This window comes from Toxorhynchites rutilus, chromosome 3 (assembly GCF_029784135.1).
Source record: "Toxorhynchites rutilus septentrionalis strain SRP chromosome 3, ASM2978413v1, whole genome shotgun sequence".
Lineage (NCBI taxonomy): Eukaryota > Metazoa > Arthropoda > Insecta > Diptera > Culicidae > Toxorhynchites > Toxorhynchites rutilus.
The window spans coordinates 326,493,707-326,511,063 of record NC_073746.1 but is presented as its reverse complement, the minus strand read 5'-3'; the positions used below and the strand labels follow the sequence as shown (position 1 = coordinate 326,511,063).

Genomic DNA, 17,357 nt, shown 5'->3' with positions numbered 1-17,357 from the left:
CAAGAATCCAATTCATTATGATATTTTTTCAAAGTCAACAAGACGAAGTGCCTTTTTTGGTATGTCAAATGTCAAAATACCATCTTTGGGATATAGGGGAAAAACGATTTCTTGAACCATCGGTTAAATTTGAAAAATCATAACCTAAAAACAAGGTACACATCTCTAATTTTCGGATATGTTATGTAAAAACCACCAGCTTTTGAAAAAAATATGAAAAATATAGCGCCCTTGGTTCCGAGACCTAAAAAACCATAGAATAATAAATACAATCAATAATAACGGAAACAAAATTTAATTTTCTGCAACTGTAGTATATTTCATAAAAAAAACAGCTAATTGCCTTTAATTTTATGTGTTGATCATCAGAATCGGTCCAGTAGTTCAAATGTTATGAACATATATAAAGTCAATTAAATAGAGTCATTTTTGGAAAAAAAAATTAAAAAAAGTGATTTTTCGAACCACCCTAGAATGGAAATGACCACCCTAAAAGCAATTCCAAATGAAATAGATCAATAATTTTGAAGACATGTGGGTTAATACAAGTGAAAGTGCTCCTGTGGCCGAGTGGTTAGCGTCAAACCTAACATGCCGGGGGTTCGGGTTCGATTCCCGTCTAAATTCGGGCGTTAGCTCATAATGTGAGTTGCATTCATTCTCCATTTACCGATAACAGGTATTAATTTTATATAGGGTTGGGGAAAACGAAATGTCGTACTTCTGGTCGAAATTTGACGCTTTATTTAACATACTTAAAATTATCCAATTTAAGTCAAATATGCGCCGTTTTGTTCGCAAACTTGTTGCCATTTAGAAGGCAACTTCATTATCCCCCCCTTATAAAACCCCCCTCCTTATTTGCAAAAAACTCAGACAGCCAGTTTTCTCAAGCCTCTTTTGAGGCCAACTTTGTATCACCAAGAGCGTTTTGCATGGACCGGAAGAGATGATAATCACTTAGAGCCAGGTCCGGACTATACGGTGGGTGCAATAGGACATCCCATCCGATCTTCTTCTGCATGATTGAATAAACAGAAGAAGAGGGTAGTAATGGCTTTTATGGTATTTTAGTGGACATTTTTGACAAAATGCAGTACCGAATTCAATCACGTTATGTCATCTAACCCGTTTAAAAGATACAAGTATATGCAGAAAACGGCTTTTCCAGGGCAATCATTTGAGGTATCAAAAGAGAAAAAAATACAGATTTTGAACAATGAACAACTCAATTCAAATGCAATAACTACACACAATCACAGTCCTATGTCAAGATCCCGTCCGTGCCCATAGGCTCAGACCCATCAACTTTTCAACGTAACTTCTAAACATATAGTTCTACTATAATGATATATTTGTAAAAGTTGTTCACATCAGAGTTTATAATATGTGGCTAAAAATAATTGTTAGGATACAAAAATTCCAAGTTTCGAAAATTCATAAAAATTCGATGTTCCGTCAAGTTTGTCAAAAATAGTGTTACCATCTTGGACTTATTTTTTAAATTTTCTACATGACTCCTATTTTATATGAAAAAAAAATTTAAATAAAATAAAAAATACATGCATAAATTTGAAAAAAATTAAATTGAAGAAGACAATGAATAACAATTTTTTTTCGTATTGAGAATGGCTGAGTTTAGAAGGAGATTGATAAAGAGCCATTTTCATTTTAAATCATATCAGGATTCATAATTAATGGCTAAAAATGATTGTTAACATACAAAAATTCGATGTTACGAAAGTTCATAAAATTCGATGTTCCACAAAATTCGTCAAAATCAGTTTTACCATCTTGTACCCATTTTTCAAATGTTCTACATGACATCATTTTTATATGATTTTTTTTTTAAATGTATCAAAAATAAAATATATTTAAAATTATGTATTTTAGATATGGAAAATGATTTTTTTTGCAAATAAAAAAAACAGTACCAATTTTTTTTCTTAGTGTATATTATTTTCACGTTTTAACATCAATACTCTATAACTCTTTCCAAGACACTATTTCGATACGACTCATAGTTTTCGAGATATAAATTATCAAAAATATCTCTTACGAAAATCGATGCGCCCTTTTCAAAAGTTACACTTGAGTCAAAAAATTCTCAAATGCTGTGGAAAACTCATATTTCCTCCAACCCAAACGGAATAAAAACTTTCGTTCGATTTTTTTTTATTTTTGGAGTTGGCCGGTTTTACAACTAGGCGACACAATTATTTGCGATAAAGAACAAATCTACCATTTTTCACGAAAATCTGAGAACCATCAGTTTGGCATGGAATGGCTGTAAACGTAGATGTTTTCAACAAATAAAGGACGCTAACTTTCTGCTATTTTTCGGTACCGATCTTCTACTCTGTACATGCAGTCGGACTGCAAGCGTTGTTCAGAACGCAACTATTTTCTATTCATTCATTTATATCGACAGTGATCCAGATATTGAAGGCGGAGTACCCTAATTCAAATCTCCTCGGGTGATTTTGATTCGTGATAATATTACACCTCATTATAAAACGAAGGCCGTGTGTGTGTCAAAAGATGCGAAAGCTTTAATGCGTTCTTATTTGCAATGAGTATCTTGTTTCGCCTCTCAAATCGCTCTTATATTGCTATATCATATGTATTATACAAATGATATAACATTTGTCGGAGGCGATCTGGCGTAGTGGTAACATCCATACCTCTCACGCAGAGATCACGAGTTCAATTCTCACTCCCGACATTCTTCCAAAAATGGAAGTAAAAGTGACAAATCAGCCGAAATGTGTTGAGAGTCACTATAAAAGAGGAAAAAAATGATATAACAGTATGGGGATGTAGCGCATTTTCTGTTATTTTTAGGCTCATTTAAAGTAATAAATCGGGATGCCAAAATATGTACTAAAATTAATTTGGGTATACTTTTATACATTCAGAATCAACAAATGTGGGTTATTAAGTGTACCGGTAAATTTATTCGGTTTTACAACAGATGGCGTAACTTGATGATTATTCCAGTGAATCAAATTTCCAGACATTCGTTGGAAAGCTACTGTCATTGCGCGTCTTTTTCAGTTGAAGCGTAAAAGACATAGCTTTTTGCCACTTCGAATATGTCGAATTTCGTACCAACGATAGTGTTTTTGCGGGGAGTGTTACTTCATTACTTCTATATGAAGGAAAAAGCTTCGGAAAGTCATCGCATTTTGGTAGAAGTTTATGGTGACCATGCTCCAACTGAGCGAACGTGTCAGACGTGGTTTGCACGATTTAAAAGTGATTATTTTGACTTGGAAGACGAAGAACGTTCCGGACCGCCAAAAAAGTTTGAAGATGAAGAATTGGAGGCTTTACTCGAGCAAGATCCGTCACAAACGCATCTAGCCACTAAAACCGAATGAAACCATTACGGGGAACTTCTACCGACGATAATTGATGCGTTTGAGGAGAGCACTGAACGAAAAACGGCCACAATACGAGCAAAGACACGATACAGTTATTTTGCAGCACGACAATGCGCGGCCGCATGTCGCGAAACCGGCCAAAACATACTTGGAAACGCAGAAATGGGAGGTCCTATCCCACCCGCCGTATTCTCCAGACATTGCTTCCTCCGATTACTACCTTTTTCGATTGATGCTTGATGTTTTGATGAAGTCAAAAATTGGATCAATTCGTGGTTAGCCGACAAACCGGCCGATTATTTCCGCAAAGGGATCCGTGAATTTCCAGAAAGATTGGAAAAAGTTGTGACTAGCGGTGGGCAACACTTTGAATATTAAATTTGTACCCATTTTTGCAGAATAAAGCATTATTTTTGAAAGAAAACCCAATAAACTTACCGGTACTCCTATTATTATGAGTGACTTTCTCTATGATTGTGTGGAATGAGATGCACGATTTAATTGTTTCCCAAGTTTGACTCGTGTAAGGGGTGAGGTGTTTTATTTCGTCAACTGGTGAAGCTCTATTTCAAGGTATATTCGCTTAGGCTATGAGTTGAAGTTTGTGTTCATTCATTATGGCTACAAAAAATCCTGTTAATATTTTCAATTGTTTTATCATTTTGTATCGGAGCTCGTCAATTTCTAACCATAAAAATTCCTAAAGATTTATTATAGCCAACTGCTACAGGGTGGGCCATTTAAAGTGGAAGCATCTGGCAACCCCATAACTTTTGACAGAGATGTCAGATTAACAAATGTCATACCGCGTTGGAAGCGTCATTTCAGTACAATTTTAACCATGGAACAATACACACCTAAACAACGCGCTGAAATTGTTCAGCTGTACATTCAAAATAACTTCTCAATTGTGTTAACTAAACGTGCGTGGAAAAATAAAAATAAAGTTAAAACATCGCCTGGAGACAACACTATACGTCGATTATATGCCAAATTTATATCGTCTGGTAGTGTTGGTAATGCCAGTCATCTGTCCAGACAACGACCAAGACGTTTCGACGAGAATATTGATGCCGTTCGAGCCAGTGTTGCAGAGACTCCATCGACATCAGGTCGCCATCGTTCGCAAGAGTTAGGCATCTTTTCATTGCCATTTGTTCGTGAAAATGAATTGGACAATTACTGGTTCCAGCAGGACGGCGCTACATGCCATACAGCGGCTGCCACGACCAAATTATTGCGCGAAATGTTCCCCGGAAGATTAATATCGAAAAACGGCGATTATGACTGGCCACCGATATCACCTGATTTGACGCCTCCTGACTTTTTTTATGGGGATATTTAAAATCCAAGGTATACACTGGTAAACCAAGGACCCTGGCTGCGCTGAAAGACAATATCCGACAAGAAATTGCTGCCATATCGGCCGAAACATTGGGCAAAGTGATGGAAAATGCCGAAAAAAGGGCACATTTTGCGGTCAAGGCCAGAGGCGGTCATTTACGAGATATCATAATCAAAAAGTAGTTAGAACAAATCTCCTTGGACCAAAATAAATGAATTTCAAAAATTTGTTTTTTAAATTCCGCTTCTTTACTTTGCTATTGCAAAAACAAATCCTTCCACTTTAAATGGCCCACCCTGTATTACTCCACGGTCCACGGAATAGTTCAATATAGAAAACTAATACCGAGAAGAAATTAAAATGAAAATCACGCTAATTTCTGAAACAATGAACAAAACGCTTGAAAAAAAGGAAAGATATAATGTTTTTAATGAATACAAAATATCTCTGTCAACCTTGTTTCTGATACCTGATCCTAATATTTAAATAGTGGTACCGAGACGCGAAGAACAAATAATATATCACATGTTATAAGTTTAGCAAATGGGCAATCAGTAAGGAATGAAGATAGTGATTTTGTGAAAAATTAAGATAAAGAAGAAAATGAATTGATACAGGTAACAACCAGAAAAGCTAACTCTAAAATATTCGATCTAATAGCATCAATAGAAGGAAATTCACACAGAATGACAGTTGAAAGTTTGAATGAATTGGCAGAACAGAATATTTTTTTGGCTCGCTGATTTCAAGAAAATTCATACTTATTGAAAATCAATACCACTTTCCGACGTCGTCCTCCATCACTTTGGTGGGACAAGGAATGTTCAAAGGTCTACCTTGAAAAATCATCCGCTTTCAAAAAATTCAGGAAAACTGGATTAGTGGAATGGTTTCGAAAGTACCAAGCTCTAGAAGCCAAACTAAAAGGTCTGATTAAAGCAAAAAAGCGTGGATATTGGCGGAAATTCGTCAATGGTTTGTCAAGGGAGACCGCTATGAGTACTCTTTGGAATACGGCTAGGAGAATGCGTGGCTGGAACCATACCAATGAAAGTGAGGAATACTCTGACCGTTGGATTTTCAAATTTGCAAGGAAGGTTTGTCCCGATTCTGTTCCTGCACAAAGCGTCGTACGCGATATTCCGCTCCAATGCGATTATGAGAATTTTTCGATGGTAGAATTCTCAATTGCCCTCCTCTCATGTAACAATTCAGCTCCGGGGTCGGACAAGATTAAATTCAACTTGTTGAAGAATCTTCCCGACTTGGCAAAACAGCGTTTGCTGAACTTGTTCAACAAGTTTCTGGAGCTGAATATTGTCCCGCATGACTGGAGACAAGTGAGAGTGATAGCCATACGAAAACCCAACAAGCCGGCTTGCGATCACAACTCGTATAGGCCGATTGCAATGTTATCCTGTATTCGCAAATTGTTAGAGAAAATGATTCTACTTCGTTTGGACAAGTGGGTCGAAACAAACAATTTGCTGTCAAATACGCAGTTTGGCTTCCGCCGAGGTAAAGGGACGAATGATTGTCTCGCGCTGCTTCTGAAATCCAAATCGCATTTGCTCGCAAAGAACAAATGGCTTCCGTTTTTCTCGATATCAAAGGGGCATTTGATTCAGTTTCCATGGAAATTCTCTCAGAGAAGCTTCATAATCGTGGACTTTCACCAATTCTGAATAATTTCCTGTACAATTTACTGTCAGAAAAGCACATGAATTTCTCTCATGGCAACTCAAAATCTTCTCGTTACAGTTTTATGGGCCTACCGCAAGGCTCCTGCCTAAGCCCCCTCTTGTACAGTTTTTACGTCAATGATATGGATGATTGTCTAACTAGAGACTGCACGCTGAGACAACTTGCAGACGATGGAGTTATTTACATCACGGGTACTAATCCCGTCGTTCTGCAAAAGTCGTTGCAAAATACCCTGAACAATCTGTTCACGTGGGCCCTCAAGCTGGGTATCGAATTCTCTACGGAGAAAACTGAATTGGTCGTTTTTTCTAGGAAGCACGAACCCGCCCAATTCCAGCTTTACCTATCCGGCAAAACGATCCAACACTCTATGTTTTTCAAATACCTGGGTGTATATTTTGATTCTAAATGTACCTGGGGGAGACACATTGCGTATTTGAAACAGAAATGCCAGCAAAGAATCAATTTTCTCCACACAATAACCGGAACATGGTGGGGCGCCCATCCAGGAGACCTCATTCAGTTGTACAAAACAACGATATTATCAGTGTTAGAATATGGCAGTTTTTGCTTCCGATCAGCTGCCAGGATTCATATTCTCAAGCTGGAGAGAATACAATATCGTTGCTTGCGTATAGCCCTGGGGTGTTTGCATTCGACACATACGATGAGTCTCGAAGTTTTGGCAGGAGTACCCCCGCTTACTCTTCGGTTCACAGAATTATCCTACAGATTTCTCATCCGTTGCAAGATCATGAATCCATTGGTGATTGATAACTTCGAAAATCTACTCCAACTGACTCCTCAGTCAAGTTTTATGTCTTTATACCATGAGTACCTTACCCACGACGTGCACCCTTCACCAGGCATCTCCAACCAAGTTTGCTTCCCATACCTTTGCAATTCCTCTATCATTTTTGATCTGTCCATGCGACAAAAAATCCTTGGAATACCAGATCACCTACGCTCCAATGTTATTCCGTCGATATTTTCGGAAAAATATGGGAAAGTTGGATCTGATAAAATGTTCTTTACTGACGGTTCATTCATAAACGGGTCCACTGGCTTCGGCATCTTCAATGAAAATTCCAGTGCCTCTTTCAAACTCAAAGATCCTTGTTCCGTGTATGTCGCTGAACTGGGTGCGATATACTACGCACTAGGGATCATTGAAACACTGCCCATCGACCACTATTTTATTTTTTCAGACAGTCTCAGCTCAATAGAGGCAATCCGCTCAATGAAAGTTGATAAACGCTCATCTTATTCCCTAACAAGAATAAGACAACTATTGAGTGTTTTGGTCGAAAAATTATTCAAGATTACCTTAGCATGGGTTCCCTCTCATTGCTCGGTTCCGGGGAATGAGAAAGCGGACTCGCTAGCTAAGGTGGGCGCTTCAGAAGGCACACTTTTTGAAAGGCAAATTGCCTATAATGAATTTTTTCACATTCTTCGTCAGGACACACTCGTTAGTTGGCAGCGCATGTGGAGTGAAGATGAGTTCGGTCGTTGGTTACACACGATTATCCCTAAGGTCTCGACGAGGGCATGGTTCAAGGGATTGAATGTAGGTCGTGATTTCATTCGCGTGATATCTCGGCTCATGTCCAATCACTACAACCTAAACGCGCATCTCTATCGCATTGGGCTCGCAGCAAACAATCTTTGTGATTGTGGCGATGGCTACCACGACATCGAGCATGTTGTCTGGTCGTGTATCCGGTTCCATGCTGCTCGCTCTCAGCTCTCTAGAGCACTGAGAGCACAAGGCAGACAATCGGAGATCCCCGTCCGGGATATCTTAGGTAGCCGTGATCCTGATCTTCTGCTTCATCTATACCTGTTCCTCAGAAACGCCGATGTCAACGTTTAATGATGTTTCCTTCGTTGTGTCCCCGTTTCATATCCCTCCTATCCGATCGATAAACTTTTACTTAGTCGCGGCAATACATACACACACTCTTTACAGATGCACGGGCCGAAGGTTGTGCAGTCCACTGTTCATTCAACAAGAGCCAAAGGTTGTACCGCTCATGACAACTCTACACGAGCTGATGATTGCGCCGGCTAGTGACCATTCTATCCTGGATTCCTCGAGTCGAGAAAGAGGCACCACGCTAGATATGGGGTACAGACTAGGGAGCGTTGCTGATTAATGGTCAGCTGCATCCCAATAGGATGTAGCCCGTGTCGGGCACACGTACAGAGCATCGAAGACTGCAACATACCAATTATGAGAACACTTGTAATACTAACCTCGAGCCAACCGCGAGTAATCGGTTACATATTACTAACATAGTTGTAAGACAAAAATTGTCAAAATATTGGACTCCCGGCCCCGTCAGGCTAACGCCACATGTGCCTTAATAAAAAATATATTTTGGGAAAAAAAACACCATTTTTTTCATTAAAGTAAAAACAATTTCCCGATAACGTTTCAAGTATAATAACGTGAACATTTTTGGGCGTAATATAATCGAGACGTGCTTGTGTTTGTTCATTAAACATGAACACATCAAATCAAAAATATTCAAGAAAGACATTCCAAATGTAAAAATTGCAGCTTTGGAATGATATAAAATTCATTTTCAGATGTTCATTTATTCACAAAGTTACAGCCTTTCATAAGACATTATAGAATTTTGATATTGAACCTGACAAAAAATAGAGTATTGTCGGCAATGAACACTCGAATCCTTGTTTTCGAATTTTCGCAAATAAAAATTGGGAATCTCCAAATTTATTTAAGCATAATATGTTCTTTGCGAACACTAGTTAGACTAACTCATGACAACTACATCTATTGGTTCTACTTTTAACTCAGAGATGTTAAATGCTCACAACCGTTACAAGGCAGATTATAACGCTTGAGCAAAACATGACTCCGTGGTTTACCCCTAGCCTCCACCTACCCTACCGAACAAAGCCCACTGTATGTCATTGAAATCCAAAACAGGCGAAATTTCATAACGAAATTGAATGAGCTTGCTCTTTTTCAGTGGATAAGCGGACAACTTTTCAACCTGAAACTACTATTCCACAAATGCGGTGAGCGCTCGTAGCCCATCCGAACGGACCGTGCCCAGTTTGCGGGTGGGTGCTTTCATGCGTGTCGGAAAAGTTATCCTTCTAGAATGGATGCCGTGAGCACGTTTGCGTTTTGTCTCCCTGTAAACCGGAAATGGAGATCTCCCAGCACAGTTCAGGTGCATGTTTCATGCGAAATGCCGTACACTACATTTGGGGTTGGTGGGAGGTAGCAATACCACATTATGATGATCATTTTTTTCCACCACACATTTTAACACTGTCGAATGAGCTTTACACAAAGTGTGTATGACATCGGGTTCAAATGTGTCCCACACCAACGAGAGAAGCAATAACAATCACAACAGTGATGATAACAGGTGGAAAATCATATGTACAAAACTTTATGCTGGGCATTCGACCCGGGAACTTTGCATTAATTCCTAAAACGATCCTGCAAAAGCATTTGATCTGGAAAATTCAGCTTACCGTCGTTTCCGCTTCTGACCGGTCTGTCAAAAGCTGCACTGTCGTGCCGTGGCCAAACAATGAGCGATGGGAGCGGCGGACAAATTTTTCTAATTTATATTCAAACTGGATTCGGTCCAGTGCCCACAAAAGAGTGGGTGCCCGGTTGGGTTTATGTAATCTAGCCATACCAGGAAACAATTTCACACGATACTGATGGTGGGTGCTGTTCATACTTGATGTCAGTTGCCTTGGTGTTATTGTTCTCGGTCTCGGACTCTCTAACCTATCCCACCTCTGTGGTCCAATGAATAAATTTAATTAAAACTCGTAAACTGTGTTGTTTCTCAATTACGAACGGAATCCGAAAACTGTGTTTTCATCCGTTTCCATGTATATGGGAGAAACTTATTGACAACAAAACTTTCAATCATTCACAAATGGTGTGGTACCTTTTCGGCTGGACCTGGGTGGAGGCAGCGCGCAAGAAATTAATTAAATAATATTTTGTTATGAGAAGTTCAGATTTTTCTTGTTGATTTTTGGCTGTCATTTTTCAAAACATTTTCGTTTGCAGTGGACCGTCCACATAGCATAGGTAAGCGGTTGTGTAACATTCTCAAGACCCGAATGCCGTTCATTCATTTATCCAAATTCCGTTCACTCGAACTCAATTCCAATGATGATCAAATTGCTAGAAATTAGATTATGATGTTGACTTATGACTTATGGCTTGTCAAGGCTTCTGATAATAAATTATAATAATTCAATACAACGTTGAAGAGCAGTCATCATACAATAAGAAACTGAAATTATGAAATTGAGCAATTCCAAATGAAATCGACAAATGAAAAAACATGAGATTGATTCGAATGGAAGTTTGCATTCCATTTGGGTTGGAGGAAATATGAGTTTTCCACAGCAATTGAGAATTTTTTGACTCAAGTGTATCGATTTTAATAGGGAAAATCTTCCACAAAACTCGTCAAAAATAGTTTCACCATCTTGGACTCATTTTTTTAAATTTTCTACATGACTTCTATTTTATATAAAAAAGAAATAAAAAAAATCAACAAATACATAGTTTAGATATTGCAAATTAAAGATTGTTTATCGTAAAAAAAGTGCACAAAGGGCCTGGCCGAGTAAGGGAGTAAAAAGTGCCCCCAAACCCAATCACCAGCTGTATGGAAAATATTGTATAGGATATTAAATAAGAAGTTTTGGCGGTTTATTTGAACCTGTCGCCGCACGGATCATGCCTTTAGAGCGTGATTCATGGCGAGAACGATAGAGCGGATGCTTAGATCGCGCTCTATCCTAAATACACAGAATAGCTTGCGCAGTGGCTTTATCGTAACTAATGAGGTTTTTTCCGAAGTGCGATTATTGCTAGCTGAAAACCTAAATATCATAAAACTCCTCCGGCCAGCGATAACCCGCCGGGAAGGAGAACAAAACAAAAATAAGCAAAACGACGTAATGTGTTTACGATCAGAGCCTATCTCCGATCGTAAATACCGAAGGACGGGAGAAATCCCAAAAAGAGAGCACTATGGGTGCTATAAACGGAGCCTATCTCCGAGCTAGGACAATAAGTAATAAAACGGAGAGGAAAAGATAACACGCCTGCGAGCGTGTTAATAATCATCCCTCGTTCGCCCGTCTGGCTTAGAATAAATAATTGTAATTTTCTCTCTCTTATGCTACGCCCTTCTGGGGTAGATAAGAAGGCAATGTCTGTATATAAGAGAAAACTTGAACAGAATAAACGCACTCTCAACTGGACACTCTCAACCATACCACGGACGTAGGAGCGTCGTGGCGAAGTACCGAACCCCTCTTTTTTGTCATAAACGTATCACAACCCTGGACATCGCCCGAGCATCCTGGACACCATCGGGAGCACCCTGGACATCATCGCCGGCAGATCCCAGCGCAACAAGCGCTGGTAAGTATTGAACACCCCTCCTCCAAAGATCCGAAATTCCAACCACCCTTCCTCTCCCTTTTCCTTCCCTTGGCTCCGCCCGGCCAAACTCCCAAGTGACGCGGTACTACCGGATCGCACCAGTAGGCGCATACTCGTTATGCGCTCTACGTGATCTGGCCTACCACATAGCGTCCAGTAAAGGGCTTTCCCTTCGTGTCATCAGCACGATCTCGAACTGCAGCCACATTTGGTGGCTCCAGAGAGGATCTTTCCTCCAGCGTAATCAGCACGATACCCTGCAGCCACATTTGGTGGCTCCAGAGAGGAGTCTTTTCCTAAAGACACTGTACGAACTCACAACACGCTCGGTTGAGTTGAGAATCCTGTTAAATTGATTTGCGCCCGTCGTTGAACGGAGAGGTTCGGTCTTGTAAAGACGAACAAGGTGAGGTTGTCTGTGGACATCACCATTTAGCCAAGAGGCAAATTGCGCATTTCAAGAAACAGAAATTAGGTCCTGAAAGACGGACAAATTAGGCCGTAGAAATCGGCATCTTGTTGAAACAAGTCCAGCTTTATAAACAGACCGATCGCCAGTCAGGCATAGTTGGACGAAGGCAACCAGGCGCCTCGTCAACATCAACTGTAATCCGGTCACGAGGGCCGGAAGACGAATATTGTGCAACGTTTGAAATCAGCGTAGGCAACAAGGCGCCACGCTTGGTTTAAGACAAGGCGAAGGCAACCAGGCGCCTCGCCACTTGCGCATTATAACACAGTTTAAACATCGAGTGACGGCAACCAGGCTCCTCACTCAGGAATAATGATATCAAGCTTTACGAGATCATCACGCCCGTGCTGTGATGCATGTGGCAAGAAAATTGAACTAGACAATCTGGTCCAATGCAGACAGTGCAAAAGGAATTATCATCATTCCTGTGTAGGACATACACCCACTGAAGAGGAAACCTATTTAGTATGCTCGCTTTGTTCCCCTACCAAAACAAACGAAAGTGAGGGAAAGGCACAGGCACCTGCAGCGTCTCATCCCTCAACTAATTCGAGGGAACAAAAACAGATAGAGGAGCTGACGAATCTAGTTACACAACTAGCTGAGATGCATGTTAGCGAACGCAACAACATAACCACATTAAAAAAGGAAATAGTAACAATGCAGGCATCACTCAACGCTTTAGTCGTGGGCGCAACGACAATAGCAACACAGCGACAAACAGAATTACCATGCTCTCCGGCGCAAGCGCAGTCAACTGAACCCCTAATCAATATCTCCGGGCAACAACGTGACCGAGCAACGATTCAAACACCACTACCAATGAGATCCGGTCCATCAATTGGCTGGGAGCAGAGTGCAATGATGCCAGCTCCACAGCATGGAGATTTTACGATTCTAATGAAGAGGCAAGCTTTGACTCCCTTGCCAAAATTCAGCGGGTCGCCCAAAGATTGGGCTAAATTCAAAAGGATCTACGAAGTCAGCACGAGAGAATGTTCGTTTTCCAATCATGAAAATCTCTCCAGACTTGAAGCTGCCCTTGAAGGACGCGCAGCTAGAAGCGTGCAGCAACTATTTATAAACTCGGAAAATGTTCCGAGTATAATAGAGAGACTAGAGGAAAATTTCGGAAACCCTAAATTCATATATGAGGAACTACTGCACGATCTACAGAAGCTTAAAAGAGAAAGTAGATCAATAATAATCGAAATGTCAGATGCTTTAGAAAATATGGTGGCAAACATGACGATCATAAATCAAAGAGGTTACCTACTAGATGCGAGGTTAATAGAAGACCTAGTTAAGAGACTACCTTATAACCTGCAAATAGAATGGACACGCCATAGAACGACGACTGGTGATGCCCCATCTTTAGAAGAAATGAGTAACTGGCTGAAACCTCACGCCAAAATAATGAGGAATATGGCTTCTCCTCTACCTTCTACAGTTAGAAGCCAGATACATGTCCATCAAGAGATGCCACGCATGAAATGTCCGGTTTGCTCGAATAACCATAAAATCTTCGATTGCACGGAATTTAAGAACTCCAACATCCAAAAAAGATGTCGATTGGCAGTACAATGTAAAATATGTTTCGGATGTCTAGGCACCGGACATATGGTTAAAGATTGCAGACGATCTAGGAGGTGCGGCTTGAGTGGATGTAACAAGCACCACCACAGAATGTTACACTCGAATCCAGACATGGAACCAACACCTCGTAATACGTCCGCTACAGTTCCGCTTGAAGCCAACTGCAATATTCACAAGTCCTCAGCAAACGAGATATACTACCAGGTGATTCCAGTAACACTTCAACACGGAAGGCATTCAGTCGATACATATGCCTTCCTAGACACAGGGTCTTCCCTGACATTGCTAGATGAGGAAATGGCAAACTCCTTGGACCTATACGGCAGAGAAGAACCACTACAATTAAAATGGACACAGGACGTGTCTCGAAACGAGCTGAACAGTAGAAAAGTACAAGTTCGCATTCAGGGGTCGTCCAGAAGGTCGTACCGACTTGACGGTGTAAGAACCATTAAAAACTTACAACTTCCGACTCAGACAATGAACTACAAAGCAATGGCTACAAAATATCCGCATTTGGAAAACCTTCCGATCGAAAGCTACGAGCTTGCAAGGCCAACAATTCTCATAGGGCTGAATCAAAGCCATTTGCTTACCGCCATGGAAACAAGAAGGGGAAGTGACAATGACCCAATAGCAGTCCGAAGTAAGCTTGGATGGTTTATTTTCGGTAATGTCAGATCAATTTATCAAAACGATCATGAACTATTGCAACACGATAAAGAACTACGAGATATGATGGCTGCGCACTTCTCAATCGATGAATTTAGCATCAGACAACCAATAAGAGTCAACGACAACCCCTTGCCCTTAGAACCGGTCAACAAGTATACCACCGCGAGTTCTAACAACGTAATGCTGATAACCTCGACCGAAGATAAATCAAAAAAATCAACGCGAAAAAAAAGACGTAGAAATAAGACTACAACAAAAGGCATTTCTAAATCTTGGTTCAACATCTCACGTATATTGAAAATAATGATGTTGTTCGTAATGTCGTTCACGTTGATCAACGCTATATCCATAAAACCCGTTGACAAAGACGGTCTAATGTTCGACCACGAAGGAACGTGCTTATTACATAGAGGCATATGGCAAACAAATATACAAACCAACGTAGTGCCCGATGAAGACATTGAAGTAATTAACTCGATACGGAATAATGTGACAGTAGCGATGAAAGACATGGAGTTTGTCATCGAAGACTCTCTCCTAGAGCAAATTGCAACATCTGTTGAACGTTTATGCGATGATGCGATTGATGAGATCAAGCAGACAACGAGAACTAAACGAAGCAAAGGGTTCTTCGGTTTTTTGGCGGACTTAATATTTGGTAGCGACGATATGGAAAACGAGCTACAGGCAATGAGGGTTCATGAAGACGAAAAAATTCACCAAATATCGGAGTCAATGGTAAAAATGAATACCAAGGCGTCCAAAATGGGAGAACAGCTTAACGAGAGATACTATAAATTGTACAAAGACATGACTCAATTAAAACAATTATATTCTGCGGATAAGGTTCAAAGGTTACGAACAACGATGTTAGAAACCACGATATTGGCACGAGAAGTTATCGATGGAACGTTGAATAGATATAGGAAAGTTCGAACGTTTCCTTTGTCCGTCGACGAACTAGCCCAAACCAGAAAAAACATTTCACAAGCGTTGCCAACTGGTTACATTGTCCTGGATCACCCATCAGCCGTAAAATACAACACGCGTGTAGTCAACGGCTCCCTCATAATTACCATGACGAGTGTTGTCATCAACAAAGTTGAGTTCGAGGTATTTAAGATAATACCGATCCCACGGGCTGAGAATGGCTCAATTATTGTAACAGAACATGATCGCATCGCGGTAGGCCACAACCAAGACTTCTTCTACCCATCGATCGAACTAACAAAACTGAATGATACGCATTTAATTACGGTTCAACCAGAACTGAGTAAGGAAGTGGATTGCGTAGCGGCTGTCATACTGCATATCGCAAGTACCCGCAAATGTGCAACAAAACTGTTAACCACGCCTTACGCTATGATGGAGACACTGTCCACTCCTAATACCGTTTTATACTATGCATCCGATACAAAGGCAATAGTTATACATTGCGACAACGTGGTAATGTCACCACCTTATGAGGCAGCAGTAGTAACTCTCCAGCCAGATTGCCGTATACAATCCAACAACAAAACGATACATGCAAGTTTAAATGGCATGAACAAGAAGATTGCAACATACTTCAAATCTAAATACCAGGTGGCCGATCACCTATTGGACGAATTCAATGACACCGTAAAAGATGTGGTGGAGCCGAAGCCCGATAATCCCTACGATAACAACGCTATGATAACCGTGTACAACAGTTTGGATCCCTTCCATCCGAAATCGAAGTATCTTTGGAGGAACGCCGCCCTTTTCGTAAGCATACTAATGATTATAATCGGGATCATTTATCTACGTTGCTGCAGACGAAGATGCTGCACCAGATCCAGAGCCACAGCAGGACCCGATGTCCATATCCGAATGGACAACCTATTGAACCGGCAACAATTAGAAGACACAGCGCTTTAAAACCAAGCATTGGAGGGACGTTCAATGAAGCAAGGCGGCATGCCGAAGAATTGAAGAGAAAAAGTGATTTAAAACTCTGTTAGACCATAAGTACACAAAATGTAAAATAGAAGAAAATAATTGAATATGAAATAATTGTAGTCAAAATGAGGAATCTGACAATGAATAAGAAATATAAGCAACAAAGGGTTGCATAAACTGACGAGAAGATATGTCGTCTAATGTAATAGTGAAAAAAATATAATTTGTTCAGTGAAAGAAGCAATTAGGCGCCGTTGTATGGCTATTAAAGTACATAAAGTTGAAGACTCTTTTATGGATAGAAGAAGTATTGAATTTGAAAATTGAATACTCCTGCGAGAGTAAAATGAAGTGTAACACAAAGCTAAAATGAATAGGATTTGCATTGTAAATGAATCTGAAGGCAAAGTGGCTAATAAATTGTAACGAAGCAAAGAATGAATTTATAACACACCATGTATGAAGAATAAACGGAAGTCATCCGCTCATAGCAAACGAATTGCATTGTATAACTTCAGGTTAGGAAATTGAATGTAAGAAAAACATAATATTGAAAAGAGAATATAAGATGAAACAATTGCGAATTATACAGTAATAAAAGATACAGCATCAGAAGCATAGAAGAAAAAATTATTAGAAACAGATGCGGCGTAGCTCAATTGGTAAATCTGCCTTACGCGATTTACGAGGGCCGGTATGTCGCCGCACGGATCATGCCTTTAGAGCGTGATTCATGGCGAGAACGATAGAGCGGATGCTTAGATCGCGCTCTATCCTAAATACACAGAA

General features: G+C 40.2%; 1 protein-coding gene and 1 pseudogene across 1 annotated transcript in view; one reads left to right on the top strand and one right to left on the bottom strand.

The window, feature by feature from the left end:
* The window catches only part of LOC129774553 (uncharacterized), a 57,490-nt gene extending 45,153 nt beyond the window's left edge, over positions 1 to 12,337 (bottom strand). The window contains exon 1 of the mRNA XM_055778313.1: positions 12,225 to 12,337. Coding sequence (XP_055634288.1) covers positions 12,225 to 12,337 — 113 coding nt within the window. The remainder of the gene's footprint in view (positions 1 to 12,224) is intronic.
* On the top strand, positions 11,268 to 11,397 carry LOC129780769 (U4 spliceosomal RNA; annotated as a pseudogene).
* Positions 12,338 to 17,357: the final 5,020 nt, after the last annotated feature.